Genomic DNA, 25,182 nt, shown 5'->3' on the forward strand with positions numbered 1-25,182 from the left:
GGGTACTCATCCTTTTCTAGTCCAGGATCACATTACAGCTTTTTTTTCCCTCAATCAAAGTAAATGGCATTTTATTGTGGCTGGAATGGAGGCTGAACAAAGTGCAATAGGAAATAACTCCAGCTGCAAACAACTTCCGAGGGTTTCCGGTAACATTTGATAGCCACAAAGGAAGGAAGTGAAGGGCCAGTCACTTACAATGGCAGGAATTCATTAGAAAATAATAATAATAAGTTTACCTATTTGTAGTTTTCCCAAATATATGCAGTTGTTTTAAGAATTATAGATTTTTCTTGCTTGTTCGTTCTGCTTATTTTTTATTTTATAGTGAAGTGTGTTATCCTTAACGTCTGAAAGGAGTAAAATTTTATTCACTGCCTTTTTTGCACATGTTGAGATGATGATATATGCTTTTCCTCCTAAAATCTGTTAACCTTGAATCCTTAGGGTAAACTCTATCAAAGGGTATTCTGTTTTTTTAATATGTTGCTGAATATCATTTGGTAAAGTTATTTTAAGGAGCAGTGTTTTAAGATTTTGCATTTAAGTATCTGAGATTAGCCCTTTTTCGTCAACGTGATATTAACCTGATTAAGTAGGTTGGGTTTCTTTCCTCTCTGTCTGCTATATCTGACATTTATAGGAATAGGGAAGACAATTCTCAATAAATTGTGTTTAGCTTTTGATCTTACGTTATCTTATGTTTTATTGCTATCACTTTTCAACAAGAAACAGCTAGTGAGCTAGAATTACAACCACAAGAGAAGTCTGGAGATTTTAGGGTGCAAATTCCTGCTCAGCCACTGCCTGTGTGACTTCAGACTGATCATTTGATGCATTTTATTAGGATTTTCTATGGGACTCTGGAAGTTTGAACTAAATGAGATCTGAGGGCCTTTCCAGCCTTGACAGCCTATGAATAGAATGCCATTTTTGGCTCGAAGCCTAATCCTGCCGGCACCAGGACTGCAAGGACAGACAATAGCTGCTCAGATGGCCGCAGCTGCCAGAGAGCTCTAGACGGGCTCTCGTTAAATGCAGTCTTAGCACACCACCGAAAGAAAGACGGTGCAGCCCTACAGAGCATCTCTGAGCTCATACTCCAAGGCTCCAAGGGGACGGATGTTGAGTGATAACCATCGGAAAAACTGAGCGTTCACTCTTGGCCTATCATTTAAGAACAGGGCTGGAATTGAGGATGCCCAGTCTCCCTGCCTTTCTTTCCATGTCTGCTCTGCCTTTTTACTGTGGATGCTCGTCTTGCCTGTGTTTGGTGGGGATCCAGTGCTGGCTCAGGTCCTAGAGGGGCAGGACCCTCCCATGTTCGTTTGTAGGTACCATAGATCCGGGCATGATACGTGTGTAGTTGCTGCTTAATACTTATTTTTCAGTTGACTGATAAAGATTTTAAATATGAGCGAAATTCATATGATTTCCATTTCACCTGTTGGAAGAGGAGTCTTAAGAAGTTTGAACAGGAAAACGCTGTCCTTGGTCTAGTTTCTGTCCTCCTCCTACCTGTGATGGCCTCCATCCACCCACTGCGTGGTCCTCCGGACCTCGGCTGTGATCTTTGTAAATTGCGGTAACTGCCTTGTCCTGAGAATGTTTTCACTTTGTTAAAGCTTTTTGGGTACAGATCTGTAGATGAGAATGCCCCATGGAAATGCCCCATAGAGTGACAGCCATGTGCCATGCAGGATTCTGAGCTGATGTCTCTTGCTTCTGCCTCTCTCTGTGCTATGCTTGCTTTAATGCTTCATTTAAGAAATTAGAATATGGGGCTAGCCCCATGGCGTAGTGGTTAAGTTCAAATGCTCTGCTTTAGTGGCCCGGGTTCATGGGTTCAGTTCCCAGGCACAGACCTACAGGACTTGTCAAACCATGCTGTGGCAGCAACCCACATCCAAAGTAGAGGAAGATTGGCCCAGACGCTAGCTCAGGGTAAATCTTCCTCAAGCAAAAAGAAGAAGATTTGCAACAGATGCTAGCTCAGGGTGAATCTTCCTCAGCAAAAAAGAAAAAAAAATTAGAATAATTACTAATTACGTTGCTTCCTTTATTTTCATACATTTGATTAGTCTCTGTAGTTCTTTGATAGTTTAACTTGCTCAAAGCAGGCTGTCTTTCAATAGTGCACCTGAAAATGAAAAAAAAAAATTCAGGAGCCGATGGTTTAAAATACATATCCCATAAAGTTCTAAAACACTTTTGTTTAACTTCTAACCTCTCAAATCTCCTATATTTATTTTGTATAGTTTATGTTAATTTTTCCTGATAGTAGACATTTTGCTGGTTTTTCTTAACCTGTCTCTAAGGGGAATGAGAATTCGTTATGGCTAAAACAGAAAGGATAGTTTTGGCAAATGTAGAGTGAGCAGGTACATTTTTCTGACTAAAGAGAATATTTTATTGGGTAAAATTACTTTTGAAAGCAATTTTTTGGACTAATCTCATTGTACACTGAGGCCCATGTATTGCTTGTTAAATAAACTCTTAAAAGAACAGAGAGAAATTGTTTCGGTTTATTCAGAATAAAGGTGTCTTTTCTCTCTTGGTCCTGAGTTGAAACAACTTTCTAATTGAGACTTTGTGTCTTACAGGCATTAAGCTAGCTTTATAGTGATTGCTAATAGAGTTAATGAAACATATTTAGGCAGTTCTAATTTCATTCTTCTATTATGGAGAGGAAAGAATATGAGAAATGATAATACATTCAAAGATATAACTAATAAGACTTAACCCATGTCCTTTTGAAGGAAAGCATGCAGTTAACTTGGATTATATAGAGCATTTGGCCCTTTCCTCCCCCAAATCGTCTTTGAGCCTGAGACTTTTTTTTTCAGTCCTCAGCCTTTTCATTGTCTTGTGTATAAAATGACAGCCTATAAAGTCATAAAGCGTTTCAAATGAAGACTATAGCAAAATATAGAAAATCATATGGGTGTTTATCTTTGGGTGGTGGAATTGTTTGCAGTTCTTACCTCATTCTTCTTTCTTGGTATTCTTTGAGTACTTTTGTTTGCTAGCTGAATAAAAAGGTGTATTAAATTTGGAAGGATGCCGTAACAAGTTATCACAAACTGGGTGGCTTCAAACAACAGAAACGTACTCTCTCACAGTTCTAGAGGCCCAAGGTCCAAAATCAAGGCGTTGGCAGGGCCGCCCTCCCTCTGCAGTTTCTAAGGGAGAGAATCCTTCCTAGCATCTTCAGCTTCTGGTGGCTCCTGGCATTTCTTGACTTAGGGCAGCATCTCTTCTGTCTCTGCCTGCATCTTCACAGGGTCCTTCTTCTATGTCTGTGTATTTCTGATCTCTCTCCGCTTTTCCCTTAAAAGGACAGTGATTGAATTTAGGACCTACTGTAAATTCAGGGTGATCTCATCTTGAGATACTTTAATTACATCTTTCGAGGCTGTTTTTCCAAATAAGGTCACAGTCACAGGTTTCAGGTTGGACATATCTTCTGCGGGGGGGACCACCATTGAACGCGTACTACAAAAGGCGTTTCCAAAAAGAAGGAAATACGCTGTTAAACGGAAATTGATACAACCATTTAGATTGTTGTTTTCTTTTATGTTGGAAAGACATATATTTCATTGTTAACTTATATTCTAACAGAATTTAATGATTTGCGTCAGTAGTTGCAGATTTGCCTGAAAGATCCCGGGAGATGTTTTAGGCTTAATAAGTAACTTAAGAGCAGTTGGAATCTTCACGTAGGCTCTCCTGGCTGTTTCTTTGAAGTAATTTCTGCAATGTTAATTATGGTTCCTAAGTACTGTTTATCTCTCGGAAAAATGTAGTCCTGTTATATTTCTCTCTTTCTCAAATGCTGTTTTTGAGAAATGAATAATACACTTTGTTCCAGAATATGGCCAGGAGTGATAGTTACAGTGACTAAAAACAATTCTGTTTTTAGGAAACTATTAGAATAAGAGAGCATGGATTTTTTTTCTACTTTTTAAAGCTCTTGGCCCAAGAGGTTAGCATGGGGTGGATCACCAAACTACCTGGAAAACTCTATGAAATTGTACAAGGTGTGTGTTCATGAGTGGAGATTCTGATTTGGTGCCTCCGTGTGGGGATGGGGAGTAGTGGGTTTAGCCTGGCATTTCTCTTGCTTCTGATGCCCACCTGGTTGAAAAAGGCTGGAGCAACAGGGAGACTTCTGAACATTTTCTTTGGTGAGAACTCGACTCTGGTTCCAACTCTGCGGCTAACTGCCCTTCAGGAATTAATTTAACATTCCTGAGCCTCATTTCCTTGTTTTCAAAGCGCAGTTTTTGGGCTAAAAGATTTTAAAAGGCTCTCTGACTCTAGCAAACGTAGTTTTTACAGTAAGAGGACGTTTTAGAATGTATGTTACGTTTCATTAAAATTTTGTTTCAAAAACATATTAGAAGCAATTATAAAACATATGCCGCTGTACTATTTCTAAGCAGTTTTAATTTTTTGTTTTTTGTATATATGGCCAGATAGTTCAGAGTTTTTAGAGAATCATTTGTTTGAGACTTCTCAACCTTAGTTTCAACCAATAAACATTTCTATATGCTTTCACGGTGACCTTTAAAATATTTTAATGTTTCAATTTCTTTAAATTATATACTCATTAAAAATAAAAGATGACCACAGTAAAGAAGTGTGTAAAGTGAACTGTGAAAATCCCTCTCCTCTCTTCTCCACTTCCTTTGGCCCACTTGTTCCATTCCCCAGGAGTGACTACAGGTAGTAATTTGGGTTTGACCTTTCATGAAGGTGCACGCATATTTTACATATATGCACACACCTCTGTGTGTTTTCGTGGTACTTGTCTGAAAGTTGCTTGAGTAATGTTAAATTTTACAGTCTACTCACTGTTGTTTTATTGTAATTGTCCTTAATTTGCTCATTCTTGAAGCACACCGAACGTCCTGGGAGCAATCCTGGCTAAAGTAGTGGTTGCAAGTCAAAGGTAGAAATCACATTTCCAGATCACGGTAGTAACAGCTAGTGAAAAATTACCACACCCACGAGGAAGACGCCCGAGACTTACAGATACTCCTGTACCACCAAATATGGCACAAAGTTCTTAACATAGGGAAGAGTAGAGTATGTTAAAGTCTTTCAGAAAAATGACTGGGGAAAGCGGTGGGAAATAATATACCTAACGTGCATGCCTACAGTCAAGGGTTAGTTAAAACAGTGCTGTTATTGATGCACCATTGTGAAAAAGACAGAGGGTCCTGAGGACTCCCGCCCAAGGAGCCAGGCTGGATGGAGAGAGCCTTTCAGGGCACGTAATGGGAGAGGCTTATATGTATTCACTGAATAGTTCTGTTGTGTAATCATTATACATATTAAATATGTAATTATCTGTATATTGATAGTCATGTATGTGAGTTAAGAGCTTGGGCTCTGGGATCTGGCAGACTTGGGGTCAGATCTCAGGATGCCATTTACTGGCCTCAGATATCTTTAAACTGAAGATGGTGTCCCAGTAGCTCCCGTATAGGGTTGCTGGCTTACTCATTGAGAATGACATGTCTAAAATGCTTGGCCCAGAGCCGGGTCCTGGGAAGCACACAATTAGCGTTGCCTAAAAGGAAGTAGGAGAGAGTGGTTTAATACTCGTCTCTGCTTTTTAGTATAAGGGCGGTTTCCTTAAATAACTAGTATGCCCCTGAGGACGAGGGCCTTGTCTTGGGCTTCTGTGTGTGTCTCAGAGTGACAGATTTAGGGAAGACATTCTGAAAAATAAATTGAGTAACAATGCAGACGGAAAAGTGGGTGACTTTGAGCTAGTAAACCTCATGACAACATCATGGCTGCTTGTGAACAGCCATTTCATTTATTAATTTGTAGTCCTTAGCCAAGATAGCATCAGAAGCAAAAAATATAAATGGGTAGAATAATGATTTTTGAAAAGTCATTGTTAAACACGGAGACTCCAGATTTTTAGGTGTTTGGATGAAGTTGTAAACTAACACCAACCAACCTGGTTTCTTCATCACCAGCTGAACCCAGAGAGATGGAGACCAGTAACAGCGAGGGAGCATTATGGAGCAGTGTCAGCACATTTAAAATCTTGGAAAGTTGCTTTTTTCACTATTTTGGTTTAAGAGGGATGTTTACAGAATTTGGATTTTGATAACAAATAGATTCACTGTTGAATTACTGCTTCACAGTTTAACTACAGAAAACGGTTTTGAATATTGTAGATGTTCAAGTTCTTGGTTTTGACATGTATAATTCGAAATCAGAGACTAAAGGGTCAGAGACGGTTTGTGCCTGTTCAAATTTAAATCAATTTAAAAATTCAGTTCTTCACTTACACCAGCCACGTTTCCAGTGCTTGGTGGCCACACAGGCTGGGGGCTGCCATGTTGGACAGCACAGTTGTTGAACATTTCCATCGTCACAGAAAGTTTTATTGGGTGGTGCTTTTCTAGAACATATGTTGCTGTGGTTCCTGCATTATTGTAAAATAACCAAAGGATAAAAAAGCCAACATAGTTGTAGGGATTGGAGGAAAATAGAGTAATGGGAAATGTAAATCAGATGAGCAGAGTTTTTTTTTTTTCTTTCTTGATCTTTCCATCTTCCTCTGTTTATTCTTAAGTAGAATGACTGGACAAGGGTTCAAAGTAAATTTCCTGCCAAGCAGGGTGAACACATGGCCACAGCAGTATTTTTCCTCTGGATCCAGAACCTTTCGTTTTACAGTTTTGGTTCTTAGAAAACTCCTACTACAGGTCACGAGCACTTGCTCTCTCATTGCAGTCGGACCTTAATCCTACTGAGAAATCTTTTTTTTTCATTCTCTAGCTGCCGTCTAGTTGTGTCTACAGTGCTGATGTTCTGAACCATTTTTGCAGAACCAAAGTCTTCAGTCCCTCCTGGGCTTCTCTCATTCTTAATGTGGGCTTCAGACTCTCATGCTCTGAGTTACTGAACTCCCAACTCACCACCTTGCTAAACGGTATTGCGTAAGCAGCTTAATCTCTCTGAGTCTGTGAAAATACTCATTTATTTATTATGGAATAGATATTGTCGCATACGTATGGATTAAATGAGATAATATATTTAAAGCTCATAGCACAATAACTTGGCATTTAGTAAGCCAAGTAACAATGAGAGGTGAGGTCATTTGAAATGCAAGTTAACTTTTGCTTTGTAACACACCATTCCAAAACTCAGTGGCTTGAAACAACCAACGTAATTTAGTTTGAGATTCTGCTGGGCAGTTCTAGTCTTGTCCCTGCTTGGCTGATCTCTCAAGTAATGTGGTCACTTGGCTGGTTGGCTTGAGGCTGGCTGGTCCTGGATGGGCTTGCTCTTGTTTTGGGTGGTTGGTTGGTTGTATGCTGGGACGACAGAGATTACTAGACTACGTGTCATCCAAGGTCAGACTTACTTGGAGTACAGAGCCCTCAGCAGAAGCCCTTGCTTTCTTCCTGTTTTCTATGTCTACTGCAAACTCTAGTCTAACGTCTTATCGTTTTGGGGAGATAGTCATCTTCTAGCCTTCTTCCTTGTTTCGTGAAAACAAGACTCTATCTTAATCCTCTTTGCATTCTGAGCAGACAGCACAAAATAGTTGAATGAATACATAACTACAGCCCACCTGGGGGAACTATGTCACATCATATCTTCGCTTACTAATCCTTTCATTTTCACCTTTATGTGCTCCCTACTTTGCGAAGTCTATTTGACCTCTTGAACTTTGAGAAGTTTGGAGATGGTTTTGGTGTTGATTTATAAGAAATGTCAAAGAGTAAAATTTTATATTGAGGCATTGTAGTTCATCTAACTTTCTCTGTTTTCTTAAATGACTTCTTTAAATGTCTAAAGTGGCATTGAGAGGCCGTGGATAGTTTTTCTAATGGTATTCGTCAAACACGGAAAGTTTGGTTACTTAGCTTTACGTACATTTATGGGGTGAGTGTGTAACTGCTGACTGGTGAGAAGATAGTGTCTGCGGTCTCAGCCCACCTCCATTTGTAAACGTATTGCTCTACAGAATGGGATGTTTTTCCATGACAAAGTTCTTGTCTTTTCCTTTCTATTTTTAATTTAACTGTGCTCTGCAGAAAAGACAGATAAAACACAAAATTCCAAAAGGCAGCACTTGCACACACATTTCACTGCTTTTACCCACTCTGTTTTATTTTCTAGCTTGCTTTTTTGGACCTATTAAATGAATAATGATTAACTCTAGCTGGTTTCCTTACACTTTATGTAAGTGACAGTTTAGAGTTTATGGAGAGTTGAAATAGCATCATGCAGTGAAGTGTGCAGTGTGGCGTGATGGGGAGGAAAAAAACCCCAAACACCTCTCATCTGGGCCTGAGGAAAACTAAATTCTAATCCTGCCTTTGATATGACTTACTGGTGACCTTGGAACGATTTAACTTCTCTTTGGCTCAGGCAGCTGAGCTTGATAATCTTGAAGGTTTCTCTCCAATTCTGAAATAATATACTGTTTCTATTAAGTGTATATCTTTCTGGGATTTACTAATAAACATTAAAGATGAGCACAAATGTTTCGGATGAAAGAAATGGATACACTAATTAGGATATTTAATACCTACAAGGTTAATAACGTGCACTGGGTGTATAGAAAAGGTACACTTTGGATTCATTTTGAAATAGATGTTTATCAAGGAGGCAAGGGGGAAGGATTAGCAGGATTGAGGTGTGCAAAATTACAGAGGTGAAAGTGGGTGTGAAATGCACGATGATTTCTCCAACTAGCTTGGTGTGGCTAGAGAGTGGGCTGTTTCGATAGCGTTTCCATTATGATAAGCTCGCGGTGCATTTGATGGCTGTAACGTAAACTCTACCTCCAAAGACTGTCCACAGGTTTCCCAGTATTTTCCTGCTTCACAGTATTAGGAAATTCTGTTTTCTCTTCAGGGTTCATTTTGTATGAAAATTCCACAAAAAGGACTATTCTGCTCCTTCTCTCAGGGGTGCACCATCTCATGCCACCCCCGTCGTATGTACATGCACATCTTCTCCCTGGTGATGGCTTTAGGGCAAAGAAAGCACGGTGACGCTTCTCATAGGATTGCTTTTGGTAGGAGTGTTGTGAACCTAGAAAGAAGGGTCTTTTTGTCAGTCTGAAAGTTCTTATGTGTCATTTAAATTGCAGTAGCCACATGAGGCTAGTGGCTCCTGTATTGGCTAGCTCTGGTCTAGATCTTGTCTGTCTTCCCTTGTTGACAGTTACTCGTTACATGCCCTCTATGTTAGGGTGCTGAACAGTCTCCTCTTCCTAGAAGAAATACCTTTCTGAGTCTACTTCCTTCCTCCCTGGCTCTCACTTTATCTTCCCCTCCAAGCTTCTCTGAAGTCCTTGGACAAAGGACTTCTTAAAGAATTCTCTGCCCTGGCTTCTGGGACACGTGGTTTGCTTCCAGCCTGTTGCTTTGGGCTTCTTCATGGCTTTCTAAACATTGATGTCCCCTACTTTAATAACATTGGCCCACCATCTTCTTTTATTTTTTAGTAGGCCCACCCTTCTCTTTATTCATGCTCTTTTCAATACTTGGGGTGTACCCCAAATCTGTCTGTCTGCCTCTGACTACTTCTCTGCTCTTCAGCTCTGTGCCTCTCAACATCTGTTCATGCCACCATCAACTAGACCACCTGTGGTGGTACCTGACACATCTTGTCAGGAAATACACATTAAATGGTTTTCTGTTGGCTCATATGTAAGCTATAAATGTGTACCATTATTTCCAAGTTTAGTGTAGCTTATGTATCTCTATTACTCTAATACATATTTTAAAGTCTGATCTTTTATACTTTTAAGAAATTTGTGTGGTCACACATTCAAGTATTTTTCGAGGGTAATCGAGAGCAGTGTGGCCAAAACATACAAGGAAGGCAAAGTCTCTGTCTTCATGGGTTTTCAGTGTGCAGAAGACGACTTTTAAATGAGTGACTGTAATGCTGTGGGGTGGTGTGTTATGAGAGAGGAAATATGAAAGCGTGGAGAAGAGAACCCAGCCGTGGGAGCCCAGGCGAGGCCTGTCAGGGGAGGCCTCAGAATGATGTTTAAGCCAAGAAGTGAAGGAGTGGGTAGGAATAGCTAGGCTAAAATGGATAAGAGAGGAGCATCAGAATTCACTGCATTTGAATGGAATTAGTGTTCCATTTGAGTTAACAGAGGAGAATTCATTTGAAGTTCGTAGAACATGAAAGTAATTCCAGACCTAGGAAATGATGTCAGATTTGCTTTTTGGCTTTAAATTGAATTGGTAGTATGGATGTGGGTCCATCCTTATTAGCAGTCTGGTATGCTGTAAGTAAAATGTAAAGTGCGGAATTTTATTTGCTAATGGATATTTATTTATTTGCTAACAGAATTTTAATGGGTATCTCTATGCAATGAATCATTATGCTCTATAGGAGCTGAATTCTAATTTTCTATGAATATTCCAAACTGTTGCCCCATGTGATGATGTTACTATTGATGACAACTTTTTTTTTCCCCTGAGGAAGATTTGCCCTGAGCTAATATCCATGCCAGTCTTCCTCTATTTTGAGTATGTGGGCTGCCAGCACAGCATGGCCACTAACAGAGCGGCATAGGTCCATGCCCAGGAACCCAGGCCACCAAAGCAGAGCACCGTGACCATAACCATTGGGCCACTGGGGCTAGCCTGAGGGGAACTTTTTGATGGACACATTAGGACAATTAGTTGGGACCAGTTACCGTGATTTCCTGTCATACAGTCATGCGCCACATAATGATGTTTCAGTCAGTGTCGGACCACGTATAGGTGATGGTCCTATGAGATTAGTACCATATAGCCCAGGTGTGTAGACAGTTTTACCATCTGGTGTTGTGTAAGTGCACCCTATGATGGTTACACAATGACGAAATCGCCCAGCGACACATTTCTCAGAACGTATCCCTGTCGTTAAGTGATGCATGACTGTGCTTGACGTACTTAAGACCGCAGTCAGAAGGGGGTGGTAAACTTTTGATTGGGAAAAAAAAAAAAGGATTAACTTTAAAAGGTTTTTTCACTAATGAAAATCAAGTTTGTGCCACGTTAAGCAACATTTTCACACCATTAAGCATTCTGAAGCATTTTCCTTAAACCTCTTTTAATCTATAAGTATGGTTTGGGAAAAACCGCCGGATCCAGTTACGGTATAGTCTTTCGTTGTTCTTATTAAAAAGAGAGCGTTGCATCATTGAATTGTGGGAAGATAATGTTGATTTAGATGCTTAGTGACTGTTTAAGAAAAAAAAGTACTTCCAATTAAATGAAAACACAAACCTTTCATTTACAAGTTTAGAGAAACAGTTTGAATAGCCTTTAATTGGTAGTTTTGTGAAATTACTTAGGATAATAGGAGAAAATCACTGACAGTGATAAAGTCTATTCTTAAATATGAATTATTTGACGTTTTTCCCTGTGGGAAAACAAGAGAAAGCTGGGCAGGAGAAAGATCAGCCCTGGCAATTGTCTTGCCACATAAGGCAGATCCACTCACTGGGCACCTGTCTGTTATCAGCACAGGTTCTAGAGGATGTTTTTGTGGTTGGAGGAATTTTGTTTGTATCTTTGGTGAAGTACATGAATATATTTAATCAATGTTAATGGTTTACTAGGTTCCAACAATATGTTGACATTTAGCAGACAGTCATTAAAGTTCTAGAGGGAGACTGAAACTATAGATATTCTAGTTTGATAGAAAAATCAAAGAAATAAAGAATATAGGACTTCTTTGAAGAATCATTTATTTTCTTCTTTTATTAGAAATTAAATGATTCTTATTTGAGCAACATTATCTGGAAAATCATGTTAGTTTTTATAACAGGTCTTCATTTTTGAGGGTCGATGAGTCAAAGGTAATAAATCATAGTCAACATTGTATTTTCCAATGGTTCTTTTTAATGTAGCTATGGAAGTGATTTCTGTCAGTTATTAATCATCTCTGCCACACTTAAAGGAGATACAGATGAGCATGAAATCCTGGATAACCTATCTCACTTTTTAAAACTTTTCCAACAAAATGTATATTGAAACTACTAAACAAATAGAAAATGTAACTCATTTGAGTTTTTCTACTTCATTAATACTGTCATTGATCGAGTGGATTTAAGAACCATTAAAAGGAGAAAGGATAAAGTATGTTATTTGTAAAGAAAATAATTGCCTGTATTAAGCATTTTTTTCTGTCAGAGTAAATTAAAAGTTCGCTGAGACTTTTACGCTCAGAGTGTGGTTTCAATTACAGTACTTTGTAATGGACTTTATTTGTGAGGATTAATGAACTGTTATCATTTTATAGGTCTCATCACAACCACATCCCGGAAACTCGACCGAGAGCAGCAAGATGAACACATATTAGAAGTAAGCGTTTCTTTATTTTTAATTATTTTTAAAATATTGTCAGTCTCATGGCAAGGGGCAATCTTGTACATGTTAACTAGTATTCATCGCTAATGTTCATGGTTCTAACTATTTTGTTATGTCAGCTTCAGGTCATTAATAAAAAGAAAGCTGAAGAAATCATTGTGAACATAGTTCATGTCCGTCTTATGCCCTCTTCCTGTCCACGGGATACGCGACCATTATCATAAGTTCTGTTCTAATTTTTGTACTTTACGCATGCACACACACACCAAACGAAACTGAAAACCATATTATTTGAATTTCATCTTCATTTACATAAGTGATATTTTTCTCTATGCCTCCTGTATCTTTTTCCTCAGTATTATGTTTTTGAGATATATTTATGTTAATATTAACAGATCTTATTCAGCCTTTTTGACTGTAGTTAGCTTGTTTCCAGGTTTTTTTTTTTGCTCTTAAACAGTTGCATTGTTTATGTATTTTAAATGGAATTATATAAAGTTTGTGCTTTTTACAAATTTCTAAAATAACAGTAGATTGACGTCTGACACGTGCTCGTCTGAGATATTCTCTTCTCATAAGGCTCCTCATTCTCGTGGTTAATTTAAAATGCCTTCTAGACCTTGGAAGAGGAGACACAGCTTGTCATTTGCTGGTCGCCTAGTTTCTAGTGGACAGTAAATATGTCGTGGGGAAAGGGATAGGAGTAATTTGGAGGAAGAAGGTAGAGTGTAATGTGGCCTCGGGCCTGCCGAGGCTGCTGGCTGCCATCGCCTGCAAACCAGGACGAGGCTGAGAGAAAAGGCAGCCAGTGCAGAGGGAAGACGGAGCAGAACAAACCTGTGACTCCTGTTGACATTTCTCTGTCACATGTTAAAGGCCAGTGGTGACTATTAGAGCCAGAACTGGAAAAAGCCAAGTGCTTTTATTTCATTGTGAATTATCCACACCACTCTCCTATTCTAGAAGTATGGGCAACTGAGAAAATTCAAAACTGTGGTTTTTCTTTTTTTTTTTTAGTTCTCTCTTTTTATACCATTGCTGTTCATAATACTGTCTACTTAATTTCATTTCATCCTTGGTCAGAATTTTCTAACTTTGTCAGTGAAATATTTAGTTCTTTAGCTATATAGTATGTGTGCACGCGCATGCGCATGTACATGTACGCACATGTACACCTGTCCTATCCAGAAAAAGTGGTTTCATAGCCACAATTACAGTTAGTAATTTCTTCATGTGTTATATCTACGGGTTTAGTCCTAAGTTGCAAAATTCCCCTGAATCCATTTTCTTGATGATGGAGCAGAGTTTTGAATTTTTGTTGAGTTACGACGGGGATTGACAGAAGGGGGAATATGGTTCCTGAAGAAAATAGACAGATGGCAAAACATCCAGAGCAGCAGGTTGCACACATTGGCAGCCTGCCCCCGTCCCCTCACCCTAGCTAGCCCGGCACCGCACACCCATTACGGCATACCTCTCTCCAGAGCCCTCTGTTCTCAGTGAGTGTCAAAGTCTGCATGGGAGCAGGTGTAAGACGCTTAGGACTTTGGAGATAATATTAAGACATTGATAGGATATAAGAGTGTGTAATTGTTTACATATCTTGTATTTTTTTTGTAGACCTTTTGTGGGGGTCTTTTCGAGGGCCAGTGCTGGCATTGATTGGACTGTCTTAAAGAAGAGAGTGGTTTTCCTCACATGTTAAAAGCTGTGTTACTGGCTCCTGGTTCTTGGACCCAAACTTAGGATCAACTTGGTGATGAATATTAAAAAGCATAGCGTTGGTTCTGTTTCTTTTATGTTTTTCCTAAAGATCATATAAAAAACTGAAAAGGAAATGTTTTGAGAGGTTAAAATTAAACTAGTAATTTTTATTTTGAGAGTTGGGGAATCCTGTACTTTAAGTAAATCAACTACTTTACTTAAATACTCTTGACAAGTTCCTTCAGGACACATTCCCACTGTTATCACTAACAGGATTTATACCTACCTTCTTCAAAAGGAAAAGAGTTCCGCAGAAAACGTCAGCCCACTGTAATGCTTGTAGTATTGCAGTAGTTAATTTGGGAGAATGTGGGTGAGGGGAGAGTAACTATTACTAAGGTCATTACTTTTCATGTCCACACTGGAGTAAAAAGGGACATTTGATCTAGGATGAAATTGCCTCTTATGCATATAGAAGCGTTCAACGGGGCAGTCCTTTAGAATCTCTGATCTTTATTGCTAAATTGAATACATGAGTAATTTACTTAGAATGAAAGTAATTTTATATATTTTTGACTGAAAATCTTATTTAATAAGTTGGTCTTAAATTTAAATGTTTATGTCCACCATACTCAACATGGAAAACCTCTGTACAAGAAAAGAGCCAAACAAAATAAAATGATTACCGGTAGATTAAATGGCATGCTACTTAACATAGATTTTAAATTGATGAGTTAGCTTATTTTATTGATGAAACTTAAAAACGAGTTTTTTAATACAGTGTGTGGAGATTTTATTTTAAAGTATATAGAGTGTATATTATTTTATTTTATTTTTTTTAATATTTTATTTTTTTCCTTTTTCTCCCCAAAGCCCCCCAGTACATAGTTGTGTATTCTTCGTTGTGGGTTCTTCTAGTTGCGGCATGTGGGACGCTGCCTCAGCATGGTTTGATGAGCAGTGCCATGTCCGCGCCCAGGATTCGAACCAACGAAACACTGGGCCGCTTGCAGCGGAGCGCGCAAACTTAACCACTCGGCCATGGGGCCAGCCCCTAGGGTGTATATTATTTTGAAGAGGACTTGAAATATTTAAAAGCAAAATCTTCATGTACCTCTTCCTTTTAAAAAGATTAAGTTTTTGATAGCTTAGCATTTTGATGACGTTCACGTTACAGTTACAGTGGGGTGAGGAAGAGAGCTGGTGTGAGGAGAGAGCAGGGCTCACAGCCAAGTCTTTCTCAGCCCTCGCCCCCCTCCCTGAGTCCCTATGTGAAAATGTGGTGGTTGCCTCTGCACAGGGCTGTTGTCAGAATGAAAGGAGAAGGTATGGGCCATAATCTTGTGGGAACTGTACAGGTTCATACAAATGCTCATTATCATTATTAGGAAGAAGATCGTCACTTTTTATATACTATGATTTAAAAACATTTGTTGATCTGTTACATTGCAAAAACAGGTAACTGTAACAGACAATGGTAGTCCTCCCAAATCAACCATTGCAAGAGTAATTGTGAAAATCCTGGATGAAAATGACAACAAACCTCAGTTCCTGCAAAAGTTCTACAAAATCAGACTCCCAGAGCGGGAAAAACCAGAACGAGAAAGAAACGCCAGGCGCGAGCCACTCTACCGTGTTATCGCCACAGACAAAGATGAAGGTCCCAATGCAGAAATCTCCTATAGCATCGAAGATGGAAATGAGCATGGCAAATTTTTTATTGAGCCCAAAACTGGAGTGGTTTCCTCCAAGAAGTTTTCTGGAGCTGGAGAATATGATATTCTTTCGGTGAGTGAAGATTCTGGTCTTTGAATTTCTTATATACTTTGACTATTAATCTAGTCGTATGTCTCTTCTCTTATAACTTTTCAGTAAATAGCCTCAGTATTCATGACCTAACAGTGGGAAGTATGAGTTTGCTTTTCCCTTTCCAACTGTCAGTCCAGTTAGTATTCATGTTGAGTGTCACTCTTGAAGAGGTCACTCTTTTTATCAAGCATTAAACATGTAGAATATACAAATACAGATATGAAATATTTGAGATTGATTCAGTTTAAGACCAAACCAATCCATGCTTCAGTTATGGGGCATCCTTTCTAATTGGCTGTTTTTATTCCCTCTGCCTATATTTTATAGATTAAAGCAGTTGATAATGGTCGCCCCCAAAAGTCATCAACCACTCGACTCCATATTGAGTGGATCTCCAAACCCACACCATCCCTGGAGCCAATTTCGTTTGAAGAATCGTTTTTCACCTTTACTGTCATGGAGAGCGATCCAGTTGCTCACATGATTGGTGTCCTGTCTGTCGAGCCTCCTGGCATACCTCTTTGGTTTGACATCATTGGTAAGCATGCCTCCTAGTTCTCATTGTGCTTGTATAGGTCACACCGAGGAGAACCTGTCTGCGGTTTCCTGATTTTGTGCATATCTCAGATTTTAAAATTGGAAGGAAGAACTATAAGTGGAGACTTTCTGTAAAACTGCAGTATTTTGACTGCAAAATTTTTCATACTATCTAACGTATATTAAACTTGTTTAAAATAAGTGCTCTGGGGCTGGCCCAGTGGTGCAGCAGTTAAGTTCACATGCTCTGCTCCTGTGGCCCAGGGTTCACAGGTTCAGATCCCAGGTGTGGACCTGCACATTACTCATCAAGCCATGCTGTAGCAGTGTCCCACATACAAAGTGGAGGAAGATTGGCACAGATGTTAGCTCAGTGGCAATCTTCCTCACACAAAAAGAAGATTGGCTACACATGTTAGCTCAGGGCCTATCTTCCTCACCACAAAACAGACAAACAAACAAAAAGGTACTCTATGTTACCATATCATTAATATAAAAATAATGTTTTTAAAAGTGCATCAAGGAGCTACAGAGAAATCTAAATGTTTTGGTCCAGAAGCACAGCTTCTTAGTTTTTCCTTCCTGATATGTAACACATGGCATGTTACTATTTTTAGTGAATGTGGTTTGAATGGTTAAAATAACTATGCCTATGTGACTGTCGCATGTCAGTATTTTGTAGGGAATAAGCTTACAAATTTCACTTGTATAACTTAAAAACGATAGTGCCAACTATGACTTTTTAAGTTTTATTTACCTTATTTTCAATAGGAAGCAGGGTTTGCTAGATTAAATCATCCTGTGATAAAAATTACATGCCTAAGCTGATTCTTCTTGTTCCATTTTTTTTTGTCATTGAATTTAGCTTAGACATGGAATGTGATACCTTATTCTCCAACATACTTAAAAAAAATTTGCAGAGCCAGCCCTGTGCTGTAGTGGTTAAGTTCTCATGCTCTGCTTCAGTGGCCTGGGGTTTGCACGTTTGGATCTTGACTGGCACCGCTAATCAAGCCACACTGTGGCAGCATCCCACATAAAATAGAGGAAGATTGGCACAGATGTTAGGTCGGGGTCAATCTTCCTCACACACAGACACAAAAAATTATGTCAGACTTTGACATCTTAGCTTGTTTTATTCTATTCACACTATTTTAATTATAAGGATATTGAAGATCAAAAGTATGTATCGTGATTCATCACTGGTTCTGTCAACTTCGTATTCCTTTTCCCTTGTCCACCCCTTAGCCACCCTACCCCCAAGTGCTGTGTCAGCAGGTTGAAGCTGATGGCACGTAGGCTACAGGGACCGCCGGCTGCAATTGGTACACGCATTACCCCTTGAACTTGCACCCTAGACAGGCCATTCTCCCAAATTTGGTCGTTATACGAAACTGTTGATGTCTTCAACATCTGTGTTTAGTTTTAGGAATAAAAAAAGATTATTTTCCTAGCTAACTACAGTCAGGATAGTTGCTTTGCGTTCTGTTAACTCCTGTTGCATTTCAGATGAGCAGGCTGCTGCTGGCCAGTGTGTCCTTCACCGGTTAATTCTGACTGCGTTTGGAACCAGTTTGATTGATGGCTCTCCCTTGTTCTGTGCTTGCCTTCCATGCTTGCTTGCTTCCTTTTGGCTGTGCCAGGAGACACACTTGCTAGAGAAGTGTTTTACATCTTTCAGATGACTTGTGACCTGAACTGTACAGCAGAAGGTATCTGCTGAGATCGCATAATTTGCCTCAGATTATGAGATCTAAAATGAAAGCATCAATTTTTACAAGTTTTTTGTTTCCAGTGACTGTCTTTCATTGCTTTTCCTTTTCGTGGTGTGCACGTGGTCCCCCATTCCAGTTGCAAGCATAATCTTTTTCATACATCCCCAGATCTTTGGTTTTAGGTTTAACTAAACACTGTTTTCTGTGTGCATTTTTTGTTTTCTGGGTAGATTTAGTAATAGAAGTTCATCATGATATTAAGCCTTTGTTTTCATTCCATTTCAATTCATTGATATAAGTATCTCAAGGTCAGTGGAGTTGAAAAGAGAGTTTTATGGAGAATATAATTGAATGCATTTGGATAATGTTAGTAGCACAGAAACTTTTGCCTCATTAAGCTTTTTGTGTTTGACAACAATGGGAAAAAATTTCACACAGTGTGTGAGAGTCAGGACTAACTGATGTTAACTAGCACTATTATTTTCGAAGTTAACATTTGTTTTTAGTAGTTATTTTATTAGGGCTGTATGTTCAAAGTGTCACAAAAAATTTTTGTGAGTAAACTTTTAAATGGCCAATTTTGGTTCCTAAATGATGTCTTAGATAGCTCCTGAGATATAAATGAAAGAGAAATTCGGAACCCTTGAAAAAGCAAATTGAAAGTAATTCATTGGCAATGTTGACAGTGTTTTTCTGTTTTCAGCGTTGCTTTCTTGCTTCCTCTCAGTTGGTGGCTTCCTTGACAATTATGGCTCAACTTTGCCTTAATCAGCATTGTCTTTCGAATTGCCCCTTCTTTTCTTGTCTTGCAAAATGGAAGCTCCTTGGAATCACCTTGGTCCAATATATCAGAAGGTTTTCTGTTGTTTTTTTAAATGCCATTAAGAGTTAGAAAGCCACAAAATAAATGACAGATTTTCATCCTTTCATCTGTTTTTACTTTTCTATTTGTCCTACTTTAAACTAGGTGGCAACTATGAGAGTCACTTTGATGTGGACAAGGGCACCGGAACCATCATTGTTGCCAAACCTCTTGATGCAGAACAGAAATCAAACTACAACCTCACAGTCGAGGCTACAGATGGAACCACCACTATTCTCACTCAGGTGAGTGAGTGACTAATGATGTATTTGTTGGAGGAGGACTGACGTGACATTCCGATGCTGCTGCAAATCCCGATTTAGGTTTTGCATGTAATTAACAAGTTTTGAAAATTTTGAAAGAAGACTATGAAAAAAACACAACATGTTATGCCATCAAAATCTTTTAATTTTGTACTCATTTTGAACTTCATTAGTATCAAGTGTATCACTGTTGAGGATGAATTGTCCAAATCATTTTCATTAAAGCTGGTTAAAGTGATTAATTATCTTTTAAATCACTTTTTCCAGATTTTTTTCCCCCTTGGCTACCTTAACTAGGGCTGTGTAAAATAACTGATACAATTGTTCTAATAATTGCTTTAACATCTTTGTTTGTTCCTATCTGATGATTAAGAGATGGCCAGATTGTTGGGATTTGAACTTTAAATGTTAAACCTCTATAAATTAAATTTGGATTCTCTTCTTTCTTATTAATTCTCTTTGATTCTCAGTGTGGGCTGTTTGAGAATTTGTTGAACACCTGTTAGGTGCCAGGTATTGTTCCAGAAGCTGAACAGAGGAAAGAAAATCCTGGCCTCTTGGAGCCCACATTAGAATGGCGGAAGCTAAAAGCTTATGTATAATCTGCTATATCTGAAAAGTGAAAGGAAGAAATGAAATTTTAGAGAATAAAATACTTCTGAAGTCCACTTTTCTGGCTTTAGATTATACTGTTTTAAATCTTCACTGAGACAGATGGTCTGCTCATCATTTTCATTGAAGAATAAAAAATCTCTGTCTTTTCAGTGCATAAACAAATAGATAATTTAAAGCCAGTTGCGAAAAGACCTTATTCCTTTCTCCAAATGCTTGTGATTTTTATTGTATTTAGAAGTGATAAATGTACCATGCTTTGGGGTCATTTTGAGATTGTCATGTAAAAGTTCTAGTACAGTATTAAAATTTCCATTTTGTCGGTAACTGTTGTTATTGGAGAAGCTAGACTTTAGAGCATGAAAACGAGAATGAAAACATCAAGAATTGTAATAAATTTAACAGGGTAATTCTGAAATGTTTAAAGACTATAAGTGTCTGTAGACCAGTTCAAATAATCCACTAACCAGAAATCTAGGAAAAGGAAATAATGAATAGAAATGGCCCTCTGTGCCAAGTGTTCTCATTACTAAAGATGATGTATCTACCTGTAGCATTTATCACTTACTACAGAAGTCAATAATCAGCAATGTACCCCTTCCTCAATAACTGTAGTTTTATACGGTTAAAAGTTTAGTATGAAATACAGTGTAGATTGACTAAAATTCCTATAAAACTCAGGAAATATATTCTAGTCTTCCTTTCTCAGGGGTACAGAATATCTTAAATTCAATGCCTCGTTTATACTTCTGTAAATTATTTTTTTGGGTCTTTACAGAGGGTCTTGATAATATCCTAATGAATTGCTTGCAGAGAGAGACAGAGAATGGTTACAGAGCATGGGGTGACCTGTTAAGATGTGGGACAAAGGGAACATGGGTAATTAGGTTTCACTTTCCAGGCTGGGGTGAGAACAGAGAGGGAGTAATCTGGGTGGGAGCAGAGCAGCAGATACCACCTGAAGAGAGACTCTGAGATCAGAACCCGGTTGATAGGGCCCTGGAACACAGCAGGGTGGATTCAGGTTTGTAGGTAACACTGAGGAACCATCAGAGCAGGTTTTGCTGCATCGAGGTTGGCAGTCACAGCAGATGCTGTGTTTGCAGTTTGGAGAGCATTGTCGCAGAAGCCAAGGTACACCCTCCACAGAGATGGGCAGTGGCAGGGTCATCATGTAAGTGCCAGTGCTGTGTCGAAACAGCTCGTCTTGCCTTCCTGTCCTGCTGTTTTCAGCTGAGGCTGCTGACCGGTATGAATTCAAGTCCCTTTCCTTTATCTGGTGTCTCAAGATAACTTACAAATCCAGTGAACATTGTTTTCTTGGAAACAGCTTTGCTTTCATGTCTTCCTTCTGTTCCTCTCGAGCATCAGCATCTCATACTCTGGAGCGGGCCCTTGGGTTTGAATCTCTGCTGTGCCTCTTACCGCTGTCTGTGGGCAAGTGGCTGTAACCCACTGTGCTGCTTCCATTTTCTCATCTGGAAAAGGGACACAGTGATTTTGCCCTCTTGGGGTGCTCCTGAGGGTGAAGTGAGATAACATACAGGTGCTTGCTCCTGAAGCCCTCTGAGGCTGTCACCCAGCGAGCGCTCACAAAGCGTTTGCTGCTGCCCATCAGCACTGGTTTGGGCTCTCATCTGCCCCTCCTTGACACTTGCGTCACCTTATTGTCTCCGTTCTCTATCCCTGCAATTCGTTGTGCCCGGCCTGCTACCAGAATGGTGTGCCAGTTGGGAAGAGGAGCACAGGTGCATTTCTGCTGATCGACAGGTTCCAAGCGTCTAGGACGTGTAGTTCTCCAGCCTCTGCTCGGGAGTCAAGGCTGCATATTCGATCCCACGTGCTCCCTGCTCCTTTACTTAATATCCTCTAGTTCTAAGTCCTGCCCTCAAGTCTCTAGGAGATAGGATGTTCGATGCCACCCCTTGGCTTCCTGTCCTTGATGAGCTCTTCCCACTACCCCAACATACGTTCATCTGCTAACCTCAGACCTACGCAGGCAAAGCCTTACCTAATGCTTCAAAAGCCTTCTGAACATCCCAGACCATCTCAGGGCTCCTAAAACCTTGCTTGTCATTGTGTGAAGCCTCATTAGGCTTTTGCATGTGTGAGACATTGCCCGATGGGGTAGAATGCATCCTGAGGAACGGGGGCTGTCATACACCTGTTTTCACCCTCAGTCATATGTAGGCAAGTGCTGAGCACGTGAGTGCCTAATGATATGTTTCAGTTGAATTGCCTTGTCAGAAATGGTTGCTTTCACTCTGACTATCCCCATTTAGTTGTGGTTAATCTTGGAGCAGGATTAAACTGTCTCTCCCCAACTTCTGTCACACTCCATGAGAAAATATTTGTAAATTTATAGTGAAAATGAATCTATAATCTAACTTATAGAAATTAGGTTTATAGCCATCCCTTCTGGATCATCATTGACCTTTCAGTGAGGCATCTATAATTTTAGATTTTTATTTTATTTTTTTCCTTTTTCTCCCCAAAGCCCCCCGGTACATAGTTGTATATTCTTAGTTGTGGGTTCTTCTAGTTGTGGCATGTGGGACTCCACCTCAGCGTGGCTCGATGAGCGGTGCCATGTCCGCGCCCAGGATTCGAACCAATGAAACCCTGGGCCACCTGCAGCAGAACGCACGAATTTAACCACTCTTCCATGGGGCTGGCCCCCATCTGTGGTTTTAAATGTTTACATAACTTTCACATAAAACCATTTTGTGGTTTGGGGAATGCATTTTGTGTTCCTGTAAAGTTTACTGTTACAAATCCATCACTGATGTGTTAGTGTCCTGTGAGAACACTGGTGTAGTCTTCATGGAAAGGCCTCTAGGGGCCAGCCCAGTGGTGCAGTGGTTTAGTTTGTGCTCTCTGCTTGTGCACCCCAGGGTTCGCAGGTTCAGATCCCAGGCACAGACCTAGCACCACTCGTCAAGCCATGCTGTGGTGGCGTCCTACATGGAATGTAGAGGGAGATTGGCACAGATGTTAGCTCAGTGACAATCTTTCTCAAGCAAAAAGAGGAAGATGGGCAACAGATGTTAGCTCAGGGCCAGTCTTGCCCACACACAAAAAAGAAAGTCTTCTAGTTCATAAGCCTGCACCGGTGTGGTTAACAATTTACCTATACCTTCCTGGGACTTTGGGCTCCTGTGCCATTTGGATTAGTGAACCCCTCATTCCATATGAGCCAACGAAGCTCACATTTCTTGTTCATAACTGTGAACCATCTTTTATAATCAGGAGTGATTTCCATTGTGCCTTGTCCATGTATGTCTTTTCAATCTGAAAATTAATCTTTACTGTCAAAGTTTTGTTTTTTTTTTAATTTTAGCTTAGTACTGAGTTTTTTAACATCTACTTTTTTTCCTCTAAGGTTTTTATTCTATGTCGACATGTTTAAGAGAGTTTATCTTTTCAATGTACTTAAATTGCTTTTAGGAATTGAATGTTTACTATTTATATGAAGGTTTTGTGATCACAAAAACATAAGAATTTTAAAGCATATTTCTAGTTTTTGTTTTTATGCATATAAAAAGTCTATTGGTAGGAATTTGGAGTCTCAAAGATTAGAAGAGGAAAGCATCTAGCAGCAACATCAACTCAATAGCTGGTAATTACAGATCCAAATCTGATATAGGAAACTAGTCTTCTGTAAATCCTGGTAAAGTAACTTCTCCGTTATCTTTACATGAGTAATCTAGAAATACCTCTTCAGTGGAGACCTAAGAGATCTAAGAAAGAAGTGTGTGGAAAGTGTTACATTTTCTCTCCAAAGTTAGTCTCAAGAATTTAGAAAGGTCTTCATTATCTTACTCGTATACGTAATATATCAATGAGAAAATTTAGTTATTTTTGATTCTGGGTTTTTGTTTCTTCTGTTTCTCATATTTGTATTTTATTTTGCTAAAAAATCAATTGTTTTCACTGTGCATCTGATTTTTCCCCCCGATTCTTTATGAAAACATCATAATTAGGAATATTATCATGAGAGTCATTTTGTCATCACAGGTCTTCATCAAAGTAATAGACACAAATGACCATCGCCCTCAATTTTCTACTTCAAAATATGAAGTTGTTATTCCTGAAGACACAGTGCCAGAAACGGAAATTTTACAAATCAGTGCTCTGGATAAGGATGAGAAAAACAAACTGATCTACACTCTGCAGAGTAGTATCGATCCGTTGAGTCTCAAGAAATTTCGTCTTGATCCTGCGACTGGCTCGCTCTATACTTCTGAAAAACTTGACCATGAAGCCATTCACCAGCACGTTCTTACAGTCATGGTACAGCTTTCTGCTCATTCGCCTCCCACCCCACCCGTTGCTTTCTGATGGGTTTTGTGTGTTTGAGAGTGATGATTTTTAATCATTTGTAAGGAAAACCCCAACGGGATTGATAATGGGTTGATTCTTTCAGGTACGAGATCAAGATGTCCCTGTAAAGCGCAACTTTGCAAGGATCGTTGTCAATGTCAGTGACACGAACGATCATGCCCCGTGGTTCACGAGTTCCTCCTACGAAGGGCGGGTTTATGAGTCAGCAGCTGTCGGCTCAGTCGTGTTGCAGGTTACAGCTCTGGACAAGGACAAAGGGAAAAATGCTGAAGTATTGTACTCCATCGAATCAGGTATTTTTGGAGCACTCTACAGATTTCTAACTTGGCACTTGTTAAAAAGTATACTTCTTATCTAAAATTTGTTCTAGATGTTGAAGCATTTCTGTGTATCACTGTAAAAATTGCTTAAATTGATCTTCAGCTCCCATTTTACGTGTTAGGAGAAAGAGGATTTTTTCCTAAACTTTTAACCCATTAGAAAGCAAAGAGAGTCCTAAGTAAGTTTGGGTTAAGTTCTTGGAGATTCACAATATTAGCGTAATTCAAGGCTCTGAAAAGTCCTGCAGTAACGAAAACTTTATTTCACCAATTTAGTATTTCCAAAATTGTTTTAACCACACAATGATTTTCCTCCATAATAATCTGTTAATTATGAAACACTATGAGGAAAACACTAGTCTAGTCATTGAATGTTTTACTTTTAGTCAGAGAGTATTTTCTCTTGGGCAGAGCAGGAAATTCCAGGACGCAGTGCTGACTCCTCCAGCTCTAATTGGGTCAGATCTCATAAAGAGGGTGTCATGCCCCTCCTGCCCGTTCCAGGTTTAGATGTTCTGTCCCTTTCACTCCCAAGCACCTTTGACGGTTGTGTTTCATTCGTGGAGCTGGGTTGTTGCAGTAGGCCCCAGGTTGGTGCTAGGCCTTGAGGAAACGCTGAAAAGGCTAAGGGCTCTGCTGCAGTGGGGCCAG

At 39.4% G+C, this 25,182-nt stretch overlaps 1 protein-coding gene across 15 annotated transcripts in view; it reads left to right on the top strand.

The window, feature by feature from the left end:
- Nucleotides 1-25,182, top strand: part of FAT1 (FAT atypical cadherin 1) — a 131,578-nt gene that overhangs the window by 67,773 nt on the left and 38,623 nt on the right. For all 15 annotated transcript variants that reach the window (XR_011534282.1, XR_011534283.1, XR_544649.2 and 12 more), the window contains exons 4-9: nucleotides 12,298-12,359; nucleotides 15,528-15,857; nucleotides 16,206-16,416; nucleotides 19,098-19,237; nucleotides 23,885-24,160; nucleotides 24,294-24,504. Coding sequence is in view for 10 of the 15 variants with exons in the window: in XM_008518629.2 (XP_008516851.2) it covers nucleotides 12,298-12,359; nucleotides 15,528-15,857; nucleotides 16,206-16,416; nucleotides 19,098-19,237; nucleotides 23,885-24,160; nucleotides 24,294-24,504 (1,230 nt within the window). In the remaining 5 variants the exon portion in view is untranslated. The remainder of the gene's footprint in view (nucleotides 1-12,297; nucleotides 12,360-15,527; nucleotides 15,858-16,205; nucleotides 16,417-19,097; nucleotides 19,238-23,884; nucleotides 24,161-24,293; nucleotides 24,505-25,182) is intronic.

This window comes from Equus przewalskii, chromosome 28 (genome assembly GCF_037783145.1).
Source record: "Equus przewalskii isolate Varuska chromosome 28, EquPr2, whole genome shotgun sequence".
Classification (NCBI taxonomy): Eukaryota; Metazoa; Chordata; class Mammalia; order Perissodactyla; family Equidae; genus Equus; species Equus przewalskii.